The sequence below is a fragment of the Parasteatoda tepidariorum genome, chromosome 9 (assembly GCF_043381705.1).
Source record: "Parasteatoda tepidariorum isolate YZ-2023 chromosome 9, CAS_Ptep_4.0, whole genome shotgun sequence".
NCBI lineage: Eukaryota > Metazoa > Arthropoda > Arachnida > Araneae > Theridiidae > Parasteatoda > Parasteatoda tepidariorum.
The window spans coordinates 28,803,210-28,822,840 of NC_092212.1; the positions used below are offsets into that span (position 1 = coordinate 28,803,210).

The 19,631-nt window shown below is 28.1% G+C and overlaps 1 protein-coding gene and 1 long non-coding RNA gene across 4 annotated transcripts in view; one reads left to right on the forward strand and one right to left on the reverse strand.

The window, feature by feature from the left end:
• Positions 1 to 9,602, reverse strand: part of LOC107447237 (leucine-rich repeat protein soc-2 homolog) — a 101,550-nt gene extending 91,948 nt beyond the window's left edge. The window contains exon 1 of one of the 3 annotated variants that reach the window (XM_071184953.1): positions 9,135 to 9,602. Coding sequence is in view for 2 of the 3 variants with exons in the window: in XM_071184951.1 (XP_071041052.1) it covers positions 7,484 to 7,585 (102 nt within the window). In the remaining variant the exon portion in view is untranslated. Of the gene's footprint in view, positions 1 to 7,483; positions 8,957 to 9,134 lie in introns of those variants that run through there. The other 2 variants (XM_071184951.1, XM_071184952.1) reach the window with 2 other exon arrangements.
• Positions 9,089 to 19,444, forward strand: LOC122271744 (uncharacterized). The gene is made up of 2 exons (XR_006226567.2): positions 9,089 to 9,228; positions 18,284 to 19,444. It is a non-coding gene; the product is annotated as an uncharacterized lncRNA (long non-coding RNA).
• The last annotated feature ends 187 nt before the right edge of the window (positions 19,445 to 19,631 follow it).

The window sequence follows — 19,631 nt, forward strand, 5'->3', positions numbered from 1 at the left end:
CTATAAAAACATATTACAATCTCTAACACCCATGATCCGTCTACCACTGAGGATATTTCACGTCAGCACTGTGGTCGGTGCAAGCCGGATGCGGATTCGTATCGACCAGCCATCACCGGGATTCGAATGCGATTCACCCCATCGGAATGCAAACGCTTTATCCCCCAAGCCATCGCGGCTCTAGTAGAATTTATAATTAGGAATAAGCCAATCGGCCTGTGTAAGGGTCAGGGAACTGGCCATGCATCATAAAGGTTCTGGGTTCGAATCCCGGGCTAGGCCTGGATGTTCTTTCATTCTCTGTGCTATCTGTCCTTACTGTCGCAGCTACGTTGGCCCATCTAATATGGTTGCCCAGGAAAGTGTAGGTAACAAATCTGCCCTTCAGATGCCTGTATGATGTAGGTCATTTCCCAGGAGGGCAAAAAAAAATATGTAATAATTAGGAATAGTAAGGTAAGAGCTTATTTTACTCCTCCTCCCGTAAACCAGTAATAACTTCTCCGACCTTTAGCCCTGGTTCTATCGTTAATCTTGCCGATTTTCTTTTTATAAGTTTATTGCAACACGGTGATAAGCAGTACATTCAATGGTCGGCAAAATTTTATGAATTTTTTTAACCACACTCTGCTGAGATAAAGACGCATAATAATTGTTTTTTTAAAAAAATGCATGTTCCAAATTTGTTTTTAATTTGTCAGGTCATTTTGCAAAATTGGATAGTTAGCTGAGAGAAACTTTTATAGCTGCAATCAATCAAAAATAACACTGTCTCATAAAATAGAAATCTCCCAGCGTAAATGGGTATGAACCAGATATTCCTAACCCAATAAATAGCTATCAATGTTTGTGATAGTTTTTTTTTAAATTTATTTTAGTAGTAATATAATGTATACATTAACATATCTACCAATTCTCTCGCATTTAGAAAAAAAAATTTCCTATCGGTAGAGAAACCCATTTCGATTTATTCATTTCACCCATTCAATTGATTCATTTCACCCATTCCATTGATTCATTTGACGATTCAATTGATTCATTCAAAAGATTTCATTCGATTCATTAGAATTTAGTCCACTAATTGCATCCCTGATACAGGATGGTTAGAATTTTATTGTTAGTGATTTAGTTAATTTTAATAATTATAATTTTAGTGATAAAAATGTTTGTCAGCACAACACCCTTTCAGAGAACCAACAGACCTGTTTCAAATATTTAAATATAATGGTTGTCAAAATCATGTCATTTTTCAAATTTTTTAGGTTGTAACAACCCTGTTAGTCTATTTCAGAAAAAGATTAGGCATTGTTAATTATCACAGCATATAAATGACAATGTATTTAGTGTGAGTATCGGGTTAGATTTGGTAATTAAATCACTAAAAATAGAATTCTAATCATCCTGTATCAAGGATGCCATCGATTGACTAAATTTTAATTAAACCCAGCTCTAAGATGCCAACTTACTCCGGAAAGCGGATAAATATTTTCAAGTTGTAGTCTCTGTATGATTCTTGGTTTAGTAAATTCGATTTACAGGGTTTTTACACACCACCACTTCTAAATAATTCAACACTTATGTGATACGCCATTTTGTTACAGTTGAAATTAAACTATGGTTTAAATCACAATTTAATAAATAGAAAAAAACAAGTAATTTATATAATTAAGTTTTCTATTGTTTACATAAATTTCTTCAATTCAATTGTAACAAAACGAAAAAGAGATGAAAAAGATTTACATTTTCGAGTTTCAATCTATATTATTTCAAGTAAACATAAATCTGCAATTTTTAAATGTTTAGGCAGAAATGGTTTTCCATAGAAATATCTGTGTTAAAAAGGATTGGCATTTCAATCAGAAGAAGACTATTTTTTTCCAAAACAGAGGAAGAGCTGGGCAAAATAGAAGAAGCCAAAAATGACCAATACAATTTTTTTTTACAGTAAGTATTATAAGAATAGAATAACTCAAATTTAAACAAATTCAATTTAAAATAGAAACAAAATGTTTAAATGTTTTATTTATTTTTTAAAAGAATTATTTATTTATTTATCAGTTTTCTGAAGAATTAAGAAATCTATATATCATATTATTCAAGAGTTGGTTTGAGTATTTATACTTTGATTATAAAAATCTGTATGCTATTTAAAATTGAGAGTTCAATGAGTGTTTTCAGTAGCACCTACGTTTAGTTATATGATTTGTTAATTTAGCGGTATTAATAAAATTTGACTATGTTATTTTAAAAGTTCTTTATATAATTATAAATTTAAGTTTTCCTTTTTAAAATAAAATATCAAAAAACGAGTTATTTTAATTTTTTTAAGAAATACATAAAAAGAAATAGAAGAAATTTTTCTACTTTTTAGCATTTATTTATTTAAAAAGTGATACATTTAATACCTTAAAAATCAATATTATTATTTAAACTGGACTGCAACAGTAAAGTGATTGAAAAAACTGTTTAGATATTTGACATTTCTATTTTTAAAAAAAAGAGTTTCTTCCATTTGGATAGGAAGAAGCCTGTTTCTTCCACTGTGGAAGAAACTTTCTATCGCTCATTGTGTTAACTTATACGAGAAAATTTAAAATAAAGTCATAATGTCTCTTAAAAATATTTAAAATAAAATAAATGACCCATGTTCTGTAGTTTCTAAAATTAGATAATTCATTAATCTAGTATTGTTTAATATCGGAGGGGGCTTTGTCCTCTTAAAACTACGCTACTGGCTATAGTCAAAAGTATAAATGGAAATGAGGGGCTTTTCTAAATTTAATGCTTTCAGATAAATTTTAGAATTATATCGGTCACCAGTGTAAATAAATGTGTATCGTACATAATATTATTCATTATCGTAATTTTTAAATTAAATTTTTCACATTATATTAAAAAAAATCTGGTTAAAATATATAAATTCATTTAGCATAATTTTATGCTGCAATGCGTCAATAAGAATATTGTTAAATTTAAAACTCCATCATGTTAAAATAAATAACAAAATAAAGAAATTTACTCCTTATTTTCCAAACAATTAGTACTAAAACATACCTTTAAAATTTTACATATTTATATTTATGCAGTACATTTGTCATTTTCATTTCTTTTCATCAATCTATGAATTTTAAATATTTTTAATTGATAAAATCTTTTTAGTTGAATATCTCACGCTCATTTATATTGAAATTTGTATTGATTCAATAAATAAAAAACAAGTAATGTTTATTTCAGGACAACTAATTGATATTATTGCTTCAAATTGTATTCAGCTAAATAATGATAATGCATAATGTTGAATTACGACATTTATATTTATGCTAACTAGAGCCCCTGAATTAGACAGGCCGACTTATCTTTTATTGTTGGAGCAAAGAGCTAACATAAGCACATCGAATAAATATTTTCAAGTGGTAGTTTATTAATTGTAATACTTAGTTTAATAAGTTCGATTTAGTAGATTTTAATCCAAGACTATTTTTAAACAATGCGTAGGCTTATATAATTCACCACTTTATAGTACTTATTATATGCTTTAATTTTTTAAAAGCAAAGCAAATATTGTCAACTATTTGCAAAATTTACTTTGTAGTTATTTACCGTTTTTTAAATTATTTTGGCGTGTCTGTAATAACATAACTAATACTAACATAACGTTAACTTGCGAACCTGTTTGCTCCAATATTATAGGAGCCTTAATACTAACAAGTAAGGAGGTAAGCATCCAGTATCAGGGGTTCAATTTTAAAACCTCATTCATCCAGGCTTAGAGATAGTTCGACATTCTGTATCACTCTATGTTTCGGTAGCTAAAATGCTGTCATTTAACTCAGAAACTCCCAATATTTGAGCTGCTGCGAACTATTATATTATATTATATTATATTATATTATATTATATTATACAGAGTTCTCCCAAAGAATAAAAAAGGCAAAGCACTTCCTCGCAGAAAAGTGTACTTTGAATTTTGAAAGAGCACCCAATTAACACCGTAAAAATTAATTAAAATTTGTAATATTACGTATTAACTGAATTTGATCTTCAACAATTTGTAAATTACCCTCTTATACTGTTATATATGAATATTTTAAAAAATAATTTTACCTTCAAAATAATAGAAAAATTTGCAGTTTATAAAAATAATTAAGGGCATGCCAAGAGAAAATCTCTATGCATAATTTTCTTTTTCAAAAAAAGTCAACTAGAAAAAAAAGTGATTAATTGATAAACAACTTGCAACTTGAAAAAACTTTTTCCTACAATTTGAACTGAAAATTATGAGAAAATTACCATTTGATAAATAACATTTGATGAACCGATTGAGAATAATCCTAAAACGTAAATATTTATAATAATAATCAGAATTAAACCTATAAACATAGATAATTTGAGCAGTGTGTTAATTATTATTTAAACAGTAAATTAATTTTTTTTTCAGAATGGAATATGAATAAAAAGGCAGTGTTTTTTAGGGATGGCTTATTTTTTACAAAAAGGACAAAGTGGGTGCATTTATAGGGATCAAAACGTAAGCAGGGAGACGCTTAGGGAGAACTTTGATATATATTAATGTTTTCCCCAAGCGTTTTGAGAAGGGTGGCCCACGTCTGCCCTTTCACAGGGGAAGATGCTCCCTCCATGCCATTTTCGTAAAAATGTAGTCCCCCCTCTTTTTAAAAAAAAAATGCTCTTTTTATTTTAAAAAAAGAAATAGCAATAACAGAAGGGAGAATCTTCAGATTACTATAACTAGTGAAAATTACTTTTAGGTTAAATCAATATAAGATTCTATTACTACTAATATTTATTTGAGTATTTTTAATTTTATTCTGAAAAACACTAATCTAGCTAGATATAATTAGTATATTTAGCAAGATTAATGACCTTCAAAACTGAAGATGCCCTTGTTTATGAAAAAGCACTTTTTTTTTTTAAGGGATATCTCTGTGATATATATTATTTCTTGGCAAAATACTTCAAATCTTTCAATTCCAATTTTTTAAATTATTTCTACATTACCCTCGTCATACTGGGAAAAATATTTTCTGAAATTACAAAGAATTCGTAATAGTTGGAGTGTCTGTTTAACTAGAGGTAAACAAAATTGTGTAGTTATAATATCAACCTTTACGTTTTTCGGCGGGATCAGCAAGAAACACTACGTAATATATTAATGTCTAGCAACAAAAAGTCTTCATTCGACGAAGACCTTTATGAAGAAAGTGGTTGTACACAAAATAAATACAGTCGGACCTCCATTTAACGAAGTTACTAAATCCCGATAATAAGTTCGTTATAAGGAAAATTCGTTAAATAGAAAATCACCTTTTGACATACTTAAAAAACACAAAACAGGTTTTAAATTTATAAACACTGGACATAATTAAAATGGCAAATTGATACACCTTGATCTTGAAACCTAGTATCTACTATTTATTTTATAAATCTTAGTCATAAAAGAAATCTGCATGGAAAGCAAGAATAGAGAAAAACATTATCCAGTGTTACATTATCATGCTACAAACATTTTCAACTAAAAAAAGCTAAATTTATGTAAAAAATTATAACTGGATTTATTTGCTGCATAAAATTATAACTGCAAAGTAATTTTAAACATACATTACCACATGCGCTCTTAGGTTTAATTGTTACTGCTAAAATCCGTTAATTTTGTCTGAGTTTTTCGTTTGAAATGCAAACAAAAAGAGAAAGGGGTTTTACTGCTTTCTTTAAAAGTTGTGGGTGCTTCGAAAATCAATTCAATGTCATTTCTTCTATAAAATGGGTTAACAAGTTTAAAATGTTCAGAAACATTTTGGGAAATAGGGAAAGTGAATCTCAAAGAAAATTTCATTAAATAGAAAATTCAGTTCGCTATTTGGAAGTTATTTTACGAAGAAATTTCCAAAATGTTCTTGGTTCCTAAAAAAAATTTGCAAAATAGAGAAATTCTCAAAATGGAAGTTTGTTAAATAGAAGTCTGACTATATTTCTATCAACTACCTACCACTTAAGCTTTAAAGGAATACTGTGCTTCCATTTCAAATCGAAATAGAGGAATTTATAATACTGAAGTAGTTTGGTAGACAGAACAATTAGTTAATAAAATAAACCTTTTAAAAAACTTAATTATTAACCATTTCTGCAACCACTTTTCTTCTAGAGAAAACAAACTTACCACAGATCTTATTGGTGGTGAGCCCTCCATTTACTACCGCTTTTTAATATTGTGCCAATTTTTAATTTGTTTCCACTCAATTTCCTGTTTAAATCAATCAGTACCACACGTATTAACCCACTAATGCCAGACTAAAAACATTGCAAAAGAGCTTTCACAAAAAAGTGACGTCAAGTATATTAACACCAAATTCATATTTCCTTTTTTATCTTTATCCTTACATCTTTAGCTTTGAAAAAGCACTGTACTGTGATTTTTGATATATAAATATATAAATTGCTTATATCTATATCATATATATTAATAGGTAGTATCATTTATACTTTTTTGATTTAATTTCCATCTTATAAATTTAACTGAAAATGTTTTTGATTACATTGATATATATATATATATATATATATGCTTATTCATCATTCTTGTGTCTGTTATTTAGAGGTTAAAGCAAAAAAAAAAAAAAAAAAAAAACACTTCCAATTAAATTTTAATAAAATGCGAACTAAGCCCACTACTGTGTTATTTAAAGTCCGGCTTTAATGGTTTCAAAACCTAAATTGTAAACACGAAAATAATTATTATTATATGTGAGATATTCTCTTAAAAGTACATAACTGTTTTTTTGTTAAGATGTATATATTTAAAGAGTTTAAAAATTCAAAGATTTATAATTCACTAATTAACTTTGTTGGAGCATTTCTTAAACACAATCGCTATTTTTAATTAAAGTAATTTTTAATCTGTTATAGAGCGAATTTAATAGCCACTCAATATTTCTGCTGTTCCTTTAAATGTTAAATATTTTTAAAAATTTAAATCCATTTCAGACCTACTGATGCTTAAGTATGCATGCTTGGTTGCAATTATGAAAGCAAGAATATCTATCTCAGGCAATATGCATCATATTAATGCGCATGTTTTTAAATTTTTTCAAATTTCCAGGTAAACTTATAACCAATTTCTTTAATTAAATGTAATATGTAGAAAAACACTACATCAGTCTAAAAACACAACACCAAAATTAAATGTAAAATTTTTTTATAATAATGCTAAAAATAATTTGTAAAAGTAACCAAAAGGCATGAATACTTTCCCTACAATCCTTCATTTAACATCACAATAGAAGAATCAAACGATTTCTCCCACCCCCCCTCCCTCTGAAGATCAACAATAAGCCTAATCGGGAGACCACAGTAATTTTTATCATAGCCGGATAAATATGTACCCGGAACACGTGGTTTAAATTGCCGCGACCCGTTAAACCGGCAACTGCAGCAATCGTCTGCTAAAGAGAAAGAGAGCACTCACCTTCGAAGAAGAATCTCTGCTAGCGGAGCTACTGGTCGAGGGCTGGTCCATAAATTCACTCCCTTCGCCTATATCATGTGCACTGGCAGGACCTTCGGCCATGCTACACTGTACTAAAGTCGAAGAAAACACTTCCTTTACGCGCCAGAGAATACTTCACGGCGGTGTAATGTACTGCCTCACGTGTATCGCGACATCTGTGACATAAAACGTGTGGGTGTGAGTTCGGAGAAAACGGATTTTAGCTGAGACCAATCACTCACAGGAACATCGTCTGGAACCTGCAGAGTGGTTAAGAGCGAATATTTTGGATACCTTTCTGTAATTTTTTTTATTTTTTAAAGCCGGTCATAAAAATAAATCGTTTGTTTTTATTTTTTTCCCGGCGACAGACAGTTCTATTCTGCTTTGATCTTTATGCTCTTTTTGTAGTCCTCATTAAAATATGGGGAAATACTTATTTACATTTTTTTCAGACGATACTTAAAAAAAGTTTTTCGTTTGCACTTGTTATTCGTTCGTCATTTTTGACAATGTTCTTATAAATGCAACGCATCAGTAATAAGTACTGAAAGGCACTGCGGTCGAGATTATGAAAAGTTTATCGAAGTTTTAAAAGATTAGGTTATAAAATTTTTGAATAAAGTATGAGTAAAATCTAAATTTCGAATTTTTTATTGGAAAAAAAATTCTGAAATCTAAAATTGAAGCCAAAATAAAACTAGATAAAATATTAAGAAATTTTCGATTTATTTTTTTTCTCAATTAATTTTTAAAATTTATTTGAAAAAAGTTTAATTAATTAATCAAATAATTGTATTTCCTTCTAATAAACAAGTATAATTAATGCGAATAAAAGTTAAAATATTACACGAAGAGCTAGCGCAAAACTTTTCTGCGGTTAATTTCCTCTTTGCGAACTTCGTCACAGCTGAGTGAATAGTTTTCATTTCCATGCAATACATTTTATTTGCGATGGATTTTCTCCATGCATATTATAATTGCAAAAAGCACGATGCAAGTAAACATTAGAAGGCTTTAATTTTTAAATACGCATTTCGAAAGAAAAGTAGGTAAACGAATTGCAAAAGCTCTCGCTCCGAAAGTGATGTTAAGGTTTCTACAAAAGATCCTTACTACACTCACAACACGGAACATATCCAGATATAGAGGGATCGGAGAGGCTGCAGAAAAATGATTGCACATTTAATCCTTCCGTTTGCTATCGGGTTAAAAACACCTCTGCAGTGTTCCTGGAACTTTCACGGAGTAATCCATTGCAAATGAAACTGGAATTCAACTTTAAAATCCTAAAAAATATTTTATAACTGCATCCTACACTAACATCGGCCTACCGAAAACTTACTATAGTGCACGTTCTGCGCTGTAGTAATGCGCAGTAGATCAGTAGATCATCTCGGGAGGTCGAAGTCTGGCCGGTGACGTCGCATCTACACCCGGGGATTTTTCCCCGGGCTCGTTTTCACGGGACTCGTGCAGGTGCTGCTGCGTTTTAAAACACGCATTGGGCAACATTTTGAAAAGGGGAGGTAGTCTTATAACTTAACAAGATGAAAGGAATATAAAACAACATTTGTTAACTTTCCACTGTTTATTATGGATGATTATGAATTAATTAATGAATACTTACCGAACTAGAGGATATGAGGTAGCTGGTATGATCCAGCGTGCTTGATGATGAGGTGATTTTCTAGGTTACACCCTCACTTCTTTGTCTAGGTTAAGTGAGTTATAAGAAAAATTGCATTAAAATACTTTTTTTATTTTTTTCAATTTTTGTTTTCCTTCTAGCAATTTCTGTATACTTCTTCTGTATTTCTAGTTTTTTTTAAGCTTTTTTCGTGTAAAGAAGGTCTTCAGTGTTTAAAATGGAGTCGCCGTTTGGTCGGTTCTATTATTTTTCTTCACCTTTCTCTTTATACTTTGATCTTTAAAGCGGTTAATATGCCTAAAAATGGAAATTTTTCTGTTTATTTATCTTTTATGAGACTTACTTAGGTGATTTTTCAACTTAAAAGTTCGTCCAACGATTCAATGTTTGTTTACATCTGAATGGCCCTGCCCGGCAATTTCCCGGTTTCACGTGCTCCAGTGACCTACTTTCTGCAAACCTCTTGCATATCGGATGAAAGGTTTTTATAAATAACCTTGCTGAAGAAACAGATTTTTTTATTTTCGGTTTTGCTTTCTTTAAATTAATCGGTGAAGGAACTTTAAAAAAAAAAATTATATTTATTTAATATTTTATTATTCACATTATTATTTTTGAAATTTTGGAAAATTGCCCATTCCTTTGCAAAGCATTTCATAGCGTCTGATAAATACACAGACCATATCAGTTAATTTAATTTTTGCAAAAAAGTATTTTGAATTTATTCAGATTAATCTTAAAGGACATGCAATATTTTTTAATACTTATAAAGTAGGTCTAGAGTACCTTTTGAAGCCGAAGACGCTTCTCCCGATATTTCGATTTTATTTTTTTTATATTCTTGGAAATCAGCAGTGATAAAATTTCCTCTCTTTTAATACTGTTAATGAAAGAATGTTCCTTTTCCTTAAGAAAATACTGCTGATCAATTTTTAATGATTCTTAGTTAGTTTTTAATACTGTGCATCTATATAGTGTTGTAAATTGTTCTGTGGAAATTCCAACATATACTATGAAATTTTTTTTTCTTCTTCAAAATAAAATGTAAAGAACTTTTGTTTTTCACATTTTAGTCTGAAATCTTCCGAATTATGTATAACCACTTTATAGTAAGATTTTTCCAATAATTCGTTTTAATGCTAAATAAATGTTATAAAAAAAATGCTGCAGCAATAAAAATGTTACTACTCCCAGAACTTTTACTTTTTAACTAGTCAATGCTGAGACTCCTGTTAGTAAATAGATATAATTGCAGTAAAGTAAAAAATTAGAACGTAAACCCATTTATTTCCATGGATGGCACTATTTGTTCTGTAAGTTACCTTAGTTTATAAGTTTTCGACGGACCACGCGATATCGCATGAAATTCTTCCTTGCAATTAGTGTCAATAAAATAGATCAAGTAGTTGTAAGTTACATATTATCATCCCACTATTTTTGCAAAAAATATATTGATTTTTTTATGACAATAGGATATTTTATATTAAAATAAACTTATTGTAAAACTTTAAAACCTAAAATGGTTACTGAAAGAAGAAAATGTTACTTTAATTTTTTCTTTATAGATTAATACTCTTCAATGATAGATAAAGTATAACTATGAAATTGTTAATTCAGAATTTCATGGAGGGAAATTATTTAAAACACCTAAAAATTTAGGAAAAAAGAAAACTTAGGTCTCCTTGAAAGTCTTACATTTTTTCCTAAAAAATTAATCTCGTTATGAATTTTCTTTTTAATGTTTATTTTCAAATTTATTAGAAGTATTAGTGTTTAATATTATATTTTATGCATTTTTCTGAAGCATATTTAAAAAATTAATTACATTTATGCCACTGTTATAGAATTATGACATAACTAATCCACTATTAGTTTTGAGTATGCTTGCATGATTTTTATTTAAAATTAAGTGATGGTAAATGAAGTAAAGCAAGGAATTATTAGCTCCACCATCTAATAAAATAGTTCGGATGCATCCTTTTTCCTTCGTATCCTGATTATAGCCACTCTGAAAATGTTGCTTACCTGGTTTATCTACTCAGCTCTTCATATGTGATAATTATCAGTTACAATTTTAACTTTAAATGAATGCCCTTTTTAAATTAAAGCCTTTTAAACAGTATATAATTTTACCAATTCCCGGTTAATTTTTAATTTAGCTAGAACTAAAATGCTAGTACTTCATGAACATTGACATTGAAAAAAGGTTACAAAATTTAATTTCAGCAAAAATATACAGGGACCACTTCTATACTACTGATAAATACAGAGATACTACATTTACCAATGTATTATCTTACACAAATAGTACCTATAGGTACATAATGTTTCAATTAACTGAAAGGTTTTAGGCAAGCTTATTCCAGGCAAATATATATATATATCCAATCTCTCTTTTAATTAAAAACAAAATTTCATAATATTTTTTTTTTACAATTCGCTAAACTATGCTTTGCTACTTATATGTTTTGCAATCAATTGTGCATTCTTGCATTCAAGTTACAAAACTTTATCCTCATATCCTTTTTATAAACAAAAACAAAAGTTTTTTCAAAATAATGCATTTTATCTTTCTCTAAACTATAGATTACTATTTGTATATTTTGCACTACATATAAAAGTTAAAATAGTGTAGTTATCTACAAATTCTCATTTAAAAGTATACAAAAATGCACCAAATTGACAAAAGATTGTTGAAGGCGACTAACTTGGTATTCTGATTTTGTTTTTCATGATAAAATAAGCTTTTTTTAGTACTACTTTATTTTATAATTCTTTAAATAAAACAATATTTGTTTACACTTGGAGATGTGGATTTACGTATGGATTTACACTACATATAAATGAATGTCTGTGTGTGACTTTTATAGACTCCTAAGGAAGGTCATTGTCGACATTAGAGCATTCTATAGTGAACCATTCAAGCGGGATGGGTTAAAAACAAAATGAAATTTTCTGATAGGTTAAACGTTAGCCATTGTTTTAAATTTAATTATAGACGCTTGAATTTTTCACATATTTTAAAGATAACACCAGTGATAATTTCTAGATTATCAATCAAAAAATTATTTATTGCATGTATTTAAATGTTTAATTATTTTATATTCGCTATGTCTGATAAATTGGGGGATTATACATGGTCTCTACGTCATCAAATTTATATTCTTAAAGTGGTCTGATATCACATGCTTCTTTTTTTTATTTATGCTTCTACAATGTATTTCTAAATAATTATTCATTTAAAATCAATGGTAATTGAATAGAAAAAATATTTATGTATTTAAAGGCAAAATTAATGGGAATGTGGTGCTTCTACTTCGTTTTATTATTGACACCAATTATGTTTAATTTAGGTAATATATGCATATTGAAATAAGTTATGTACTAGGAAAAGCTAAAGTAATGAAGTATAGTTACTCATTTGTCTAAAAGATAGGTAAGAAATCATCATACTACCCCCCGTGACAGAATTGCGGCGACATTGTCACGGAACGTTTCATAATTTTTGCAGAAAGATTTTTCATTTGGGAAAGGAAAAATGTTTGTTTTCCTTTTCTGCATAATTTTTCAAAAAATGTTTTTTTTTTTTAAAGATGTCTTTCTTGCGCATCAGAGAGAAAATAATCATGATTTTTCTATTCTTGAGATTTAAAAAAAAAAAGGTAATGACTGACTTCAGCTAGAATTTAATATTAATAATATAAAATAAAAAATTCAGATATCAGGAAGGTTTAAAAGATAGTTTGCTCTAGAAATTCTGTTCTTTCTTTTATTATTTTTTCTTTTATGAACAACTCTTTTTTTTTTTTAAAGAGTCCTATTCGCATGATACATGATCTATATTTTGGGAGTTAATGCACGGATTTTGCGATTTTTAATTTATGTACGAATTTTAATTTATTTATGAATATTAATTTGTGTAATGATTTAGGAAATTCGAAAGCGGAAATAATTAGTGCATTTTTCCGCCTACAAAATGCGAGAATGTCGCCTATTTTATTAGAATTAAAAGAAATATTATTTTTACTAATTAAAATTTTTTATATATTTTTATTTTATACTTTCTTCTGTAAACACAACGTTTCTGTTACTTTAAATAAGTAATTGTTACAATTAAAAATATCCTAATGCAAAATATTAGTGCTAGGTAAGTTTGTTGCAGAAAGCCAGAAAAAATTCTGCCTCTGGGATACTACCATTTGTGACAATGATTCTTCATTAATGTTGGCAATATGTTAATTGATATAAATAAAAAACTTATGTGCTAAAAAGCAAAAATAAGGAAGGAAAAACACTTATTCATTTTGAGAAGCTGTAAAAAATCACCACATTATTGACATGAATGCTTTATGAATATTGATACTATGTATTAATTGAAATATAATAAGCTATTTGCAAAAAGCAAAGTTAAAGGAGAAATGCTTGATAGAAAATTTTTGGAAAACTGTAGAAAATTGCCATTCACAGATGATGCTTAATTATTGTGTACTACTGGTATTATATGATCAGGTAATGCCAGTAGGTAATTTACCAATATGGTAATTGATGCAGTTTTGGTAATAATTCTGCAGCAGGTTTTCTGTAGTTTCTGAAAATATTTTTTTCAGTGGTAGCTAGCAAAGATAGTATATTAATATTTCAATGAATTGGAATTAAAAGAACTTAGTTCACCATTACTTATAAATCAGGGTGGGGTTTTTGCTGTCAAAAACTGGTTTTTGACATGACAGTGGTAAAAATCGTCAAAAACCTACTGTTTTCTTTAATTTATGGTATATAGCAGACAATATATTATTTTAACATATTATTTAATAAATATTTTAACACTAAATTAAAGGTCAGATAAGACAAATTTATTAGAGGGCGTGACTAATAATCCTTTGCTTTATTTTTCTTACCACTGCCTAATTTGAAATAAAAATTATACAAGCATACTAAAAACAATAAAATAGACCATAACTAATTCCATGATCTGTTATTACAGTAGGGAACCGATTATCCGGAACGATCGGGACCATCGCTATTCCGGATAACTGATTTTTCCGGTTTTCTGAGTCGCTACAAAAAGCCTTTTTTTTTTATTGTTAAACCCAACTTAAAATAAAAAATTTGGAAATAATCTTAAAAAGAAGAAAAAACGATAAAGTAATACACTAATGATTATTTCCAAAATGATGGTAAGGTAAAAATCTTTCAAAAAAGAAAGAAAAATCCTAAAATCTTATGAGGAAAAAAGAAATTTTTTAAAAAAATGGTGGGAAAATTTATCGAATTTCGTTCCGGTTCTTTGGTTTTCTGATTTCCGGATAGCGGGTTTTGTACTGTATTTAAAGTTAGCTAAATCATGTAATTATTGAAAGAATTAAAGTTTCTCAATCTTTATTGTAATGTTAAAGATACATAATTCTTGCTACATTCAAGTATAAATGGAAATAAAGTGCTTTTCTAAATTTTATTTTTTCAGTTTAGTTTTAGATTTGTTTTCTGTTACTTAAGTGAACAAATTTGTATTATATACAGTTTGCATATATTCATTGTTGTTATATTTTAAAATTAAAATTTTTATATTATATTTTTAAAAATATGGTTTAAAAAAATATTCAAATTTCCTTTAAAATATTTTTAAGGTTTTTTTTCTTAATGTTGCAATATATCAATTCGAACATTGTTATATTTGAAACTCATTTAAGTTAAAATAAATGATTAAAAAAATAGTTTATTCTTTGTTTTTAGAACTAAGACATAACTTTATTATATGTATTTATGTAGCCCATTTAACAATTTTATTCTTTTTAATCATTCCACTGTTAAATATTTTTTTTAACTGAAGAAATACTTAATCTTAAATATCTCATGCTCCTTTATATTAAAATTTACAACAATAAATTTTAAAAAAAACATTAAATTTTCATCTTAATAATTGATATTAATGTTATAAATTTATCAACGTGTGCAGAATTTGATCCTCAACAATTTTTAAACTACCCTCTTAAGCTATTTTATGTCTCATAGTTATCAGAATTAAACCTATAAACACAGATAATTTTCCCCGTGTGTAATTATTATTTAAACAGCTAATTAATTTTTTTAAATGAAACATGAATAACAAGGCAGTGTTATTAAGCGATGGCTGCTTATTTTTGCAAAATGGGTGCAATTATATGGATCAAAGAGCAGGCATTTCTGGCCAGCCTTCTAAATTTGGTTAGGGAGAACACTGAAATTGGTTTAAACTTACAAAAAAAACTTAAAGCTACTTAGCTTTTAACATGCATGTTGAATGTTAAGTAATTTATTGTTGCTTATTTCTCCTTACAATTACCAATATATTTATAATTTCACTACCACTCAAAACGTTTCTGGTACAAATGTTGGCAGCTATTGAGTTAGCAAAAAGTTTATTTAATTTTTCGATTATATATTCAAATAAACTAAATTTTTTTTAAATTTGTTTCAGAGTAGGATTTAGTACTATTTCCGATTGTAATGCTCATAAAGAATGGTAGCGACTTGCATAATGAAATTCATCAAAAGGTTTCTAAAATTAACTTTTACTACTATAATTTAATATCAGTCAGTATATTTGTTTCTAATTTTGATGTCACGTTATTTTAATTTAAAAAATAAAGTGGTGTAATTTTAAAACTATAAATATATTTAAGTAATTACAGGTGTTAATCCAGAATGTGCAACCTAATGCCCATTTTTGTAAAACAAAATTTAGCAACATTTTATTTTTGTAAAAAAAAACTGTAGTGTATCACCATTTTCTGTTCAAATATTTAAAAAGCATTAATTTTGAAGGAGCTATTTTCCTTAGTATTAAAATAAAAAATATTAAGATACTCGTTTACAACTCTTTATCACAAATACTTATTTGTCATGACACTTACTATTTACATTTAATATTGATATATATTTAGTGTTATATTAAATTTATATTTTTTGAATGCTTTTCTTGATTTTTTTTTTTGCAAATAAAAAAAATTAATAATATACAAAATAGTTCATGTAGGTAGAAAATTGTTTGAAAAATTTCTCAATGGTTATCCTGCAATTTGAAGAAGTTTCGCGCCTTGTGATAATTTAATCTACTTGATCATCTGACAGCTATAGAGGGCCATTAAATGAAAATTTAATGATTTTGTAGGTGGAATGCTCTTCAATTTCTGTTTCATCCTGAATCATAGTGTGGTTGGTTTTTAAATCGTGATAAGAATAAGTCAGTTTAAATGTCATTAAACTTGCACACATGTTCATGGAACTTACGAAATATGCACTATTGAATTATTTTTTTGCAAAAGAGTTACTTACTTTACCGCATTTATTAAGAACTACCATTTTTATTTTATTTTTTGTGGGGTTGTCGAGATTGCTAATATAATTACGCTTTTTGTTACAAATAAACACTAGTAAAATCAACCTGTATGTGGCCCTGATTTATAAACAGTACTTTGAATTAAGAAAAATATTAGTTTAAATACAATTTTCTTTTGTAGGTTAAATTTTATAAACCTTAGCTATTGTGTCTCTTAAGGTGTTTTCAAATTTTTGTTTTAACCCTTTCGCGACGAGTTTTTTTTACAACAGAACAATTTTGGTAGCATAAACTATAAGTAGGGCAGAATTATGGACGGTAGTGCCATCTATGTTCTGTGAATGAAAATGCCTTCAAAAATATTGGCAGGACTGGTGGGAAAGTCTTCCATTAGACAGAGAAGCGTTTCTGTCCCAAAAGATTTTTTTGAAATTTGCTTGGGACGCATGACACACACGTCCCAAGCAAATTTCAAAAAAATCTTGTTAGGCTCGAAAGTGTTAAGATGAGGCATGCTCTGGAAATTTAAAGGAAACAAAATGTTATATTTGAGTAACACTTTTATAATAATTTATGACAATTCATATAGTAGTATTCATATATGTTTTGCAAGGTTATATATTACTGATACTATCCACAGGATTTTACCAGGCATTATAAATGTTAAAAATTAGTGATAAAAGTGAATACAACATCAATATTCTTATCTGTTTCTAAAAACTACTACCTGTTATATTTCATGTAAAATATACCTTTGTAATCCTCTGTAATTGTTTCTCCTGTAATTGTAATTGTTAATCCTCTGTTTGTAATTGTTTGGGCAAATCCTCTGAATTTAAATTGCAAGAATTATAGTAGTATCTTAATAAAGAACATTTCTGCTAGCATGATTATAAAATTACTACCACTATTAAAGGGTCCATATGAACTAAGCTGATTTAATAATACACTAAAAGTTTCGTATACGTATTAGGCCTTATCCTCAAATCTTTTAGATTTGTGTACATTTGTAATATTCTGAAAGAATTTTAACTGTATGGGGGTGCTTAACCACTACTAACTTGCAATAAGTTAACTACTGTACTCTTGCACTAACTTATTGTATACAATAAGTAAACATGCAATAAGTTAGCGTATGAGTTCTAATGCATTATAATAATCCCCAGTAATTTCGCTAGATTTAAGAAAGCTCCTTGGGACCTAAAACTTCTACATTTCAGTGTCTTTTTTTTTTTTTTTTTAAACGANTTTTTTTTTTTTTTTTTTTTTTTTTAACAGACTAGAAGAAATAAAATGCAATTAGCAATTGATTTGGCAATAATTTGAAGAATTAAAACCAAAATTTCCATATCATTTGCCTTTTCAAGTTCAAACTCTGGTGATAATTTTCCAAATCTAATAACGGCAGGTGCATTCTTCATTTAAGCATAATGCTTCTCTAACGGGGGGATAAAACCATTATCAATAAGAATTCAATGGTATGTATGTTACTTATATGTAAAAAAAAATTTAATTAGAAATAAGTAACATATGCAACTTGAGCATTTTAGATTAACAGCAATTATTAAGAAAAAATTGTATTTTCCCATAAAAAAATTTAATTTGATTAAAAGTTAATTAAGAAATTCTATTGTTTAATAAGACTTGATAATTTTAGTTAGGTTATTTCTTTACTTTTATTTAAAGATTGCATTGGTTTTTAATGAAAATTAATTTGAAAAAATTTAAATTCTGCTTAACATAAAATGGTATGCAACAAGTTGGTACTGCCAATACCTTTCATTGATTAATAATATTTTTTGCTTTTCAGGATGCTAACAAGCAACCAGAGTTAAGATGGAAAGTAGAAAAACGCAATGATAGAGTTACAATTCAAGTATTGAAAATAATTATGTTAAGTGTGCCAATGTGCAGTAAGTGACTTGTAGTTTATTTAAGAGTTTCAAGTGATAGAGTAAGTTCTTGAATAGCATTCATTTTAATATTTTCATAAACTTTACTGCTAAATATATATATTAAATACAGTGTACTTTTGCTAATAAAATTTTATTTGAAAAAAACTTGCTTTCATTTCCATTTAAAATATTCTGATGTTTTTTATTGTGTCTCATAGTTAAGAATATAATTTCCTTTGCAATTTATTCCTCAAGCGTAATTGATCATATGACTGCATAATAACCTACATGCAGTTATATCTATCACATGTTTAAGATTGCTTCTCTTTCTGTTAGAGGCATTTTCCCCATTTCCTTGCCAACACTAGTCTTCTGCTTTCTGTAACACATGGTCTTTTCATTCTGTTAGGTGGCTAAGTTAACTGGGCTCATACATTATTTCCTACATCTGAAAGTCTCCCCACGATTTTTTGCAAGTAGTCTGCATAAACTGAGTACTTAGAAGAAATTTAGCTTAATTTAATATTCACGTAGTTGAGGAATTGATATGTTCTGGTTAACAAGGAATTAAAGCAAACCAATTATATTCATTAACTAAGCAGATTTTAAGATAAAAAATTTTCTATTAAATGACTATTGTGTAAAATAATTTAGTTGCATAGTGCCCTGATCGGACTACCTTTCAGAAACAGTGTAGAGGCTAAGATAGGAGGTGATGGCTTATAGCCAAGGTGTAATTATTTAAACAAATCTAAGTTTTAAATTTACCTTGTTATTTACACATATACAAACGAAAGGAGCTCGTAATGTAAAAGAACCATGAAGAAGTAATTAGTGATGAGTTTTTAATTAAGAATAGTAAGATTTTTTATACCCCTCACGAAACCCAGCTGAAAATGCAATAGTTTTAATATCAGTTTTTATCTCTCCTGACAGGTCTCCTCCCTGGTTACAACAGCATCTTGTGAAATATAACGTTTCTAAAACTTATTTATGTTTGTCTCCCTGATCCAAAAATCTGGATGTTTTCTTGTCGAATATTTATTTTAATTATTAAACTTTTAAGATTGCACAAAGATGTGGTTGATTTAGTTTTTAAAAATTTTGCATTTGCATTGATTTCAGATCAAAATGCAACTACTTATAGGGGTAAACTTCTATACTAACTCGAAACAATTTTTCTTTTTGCAACTAATGTTATGAGAGGTTTTAAATGGCGAAATTGTTGGCTCAATATGAAAGCTCATGCTTGAAGCTTTTACT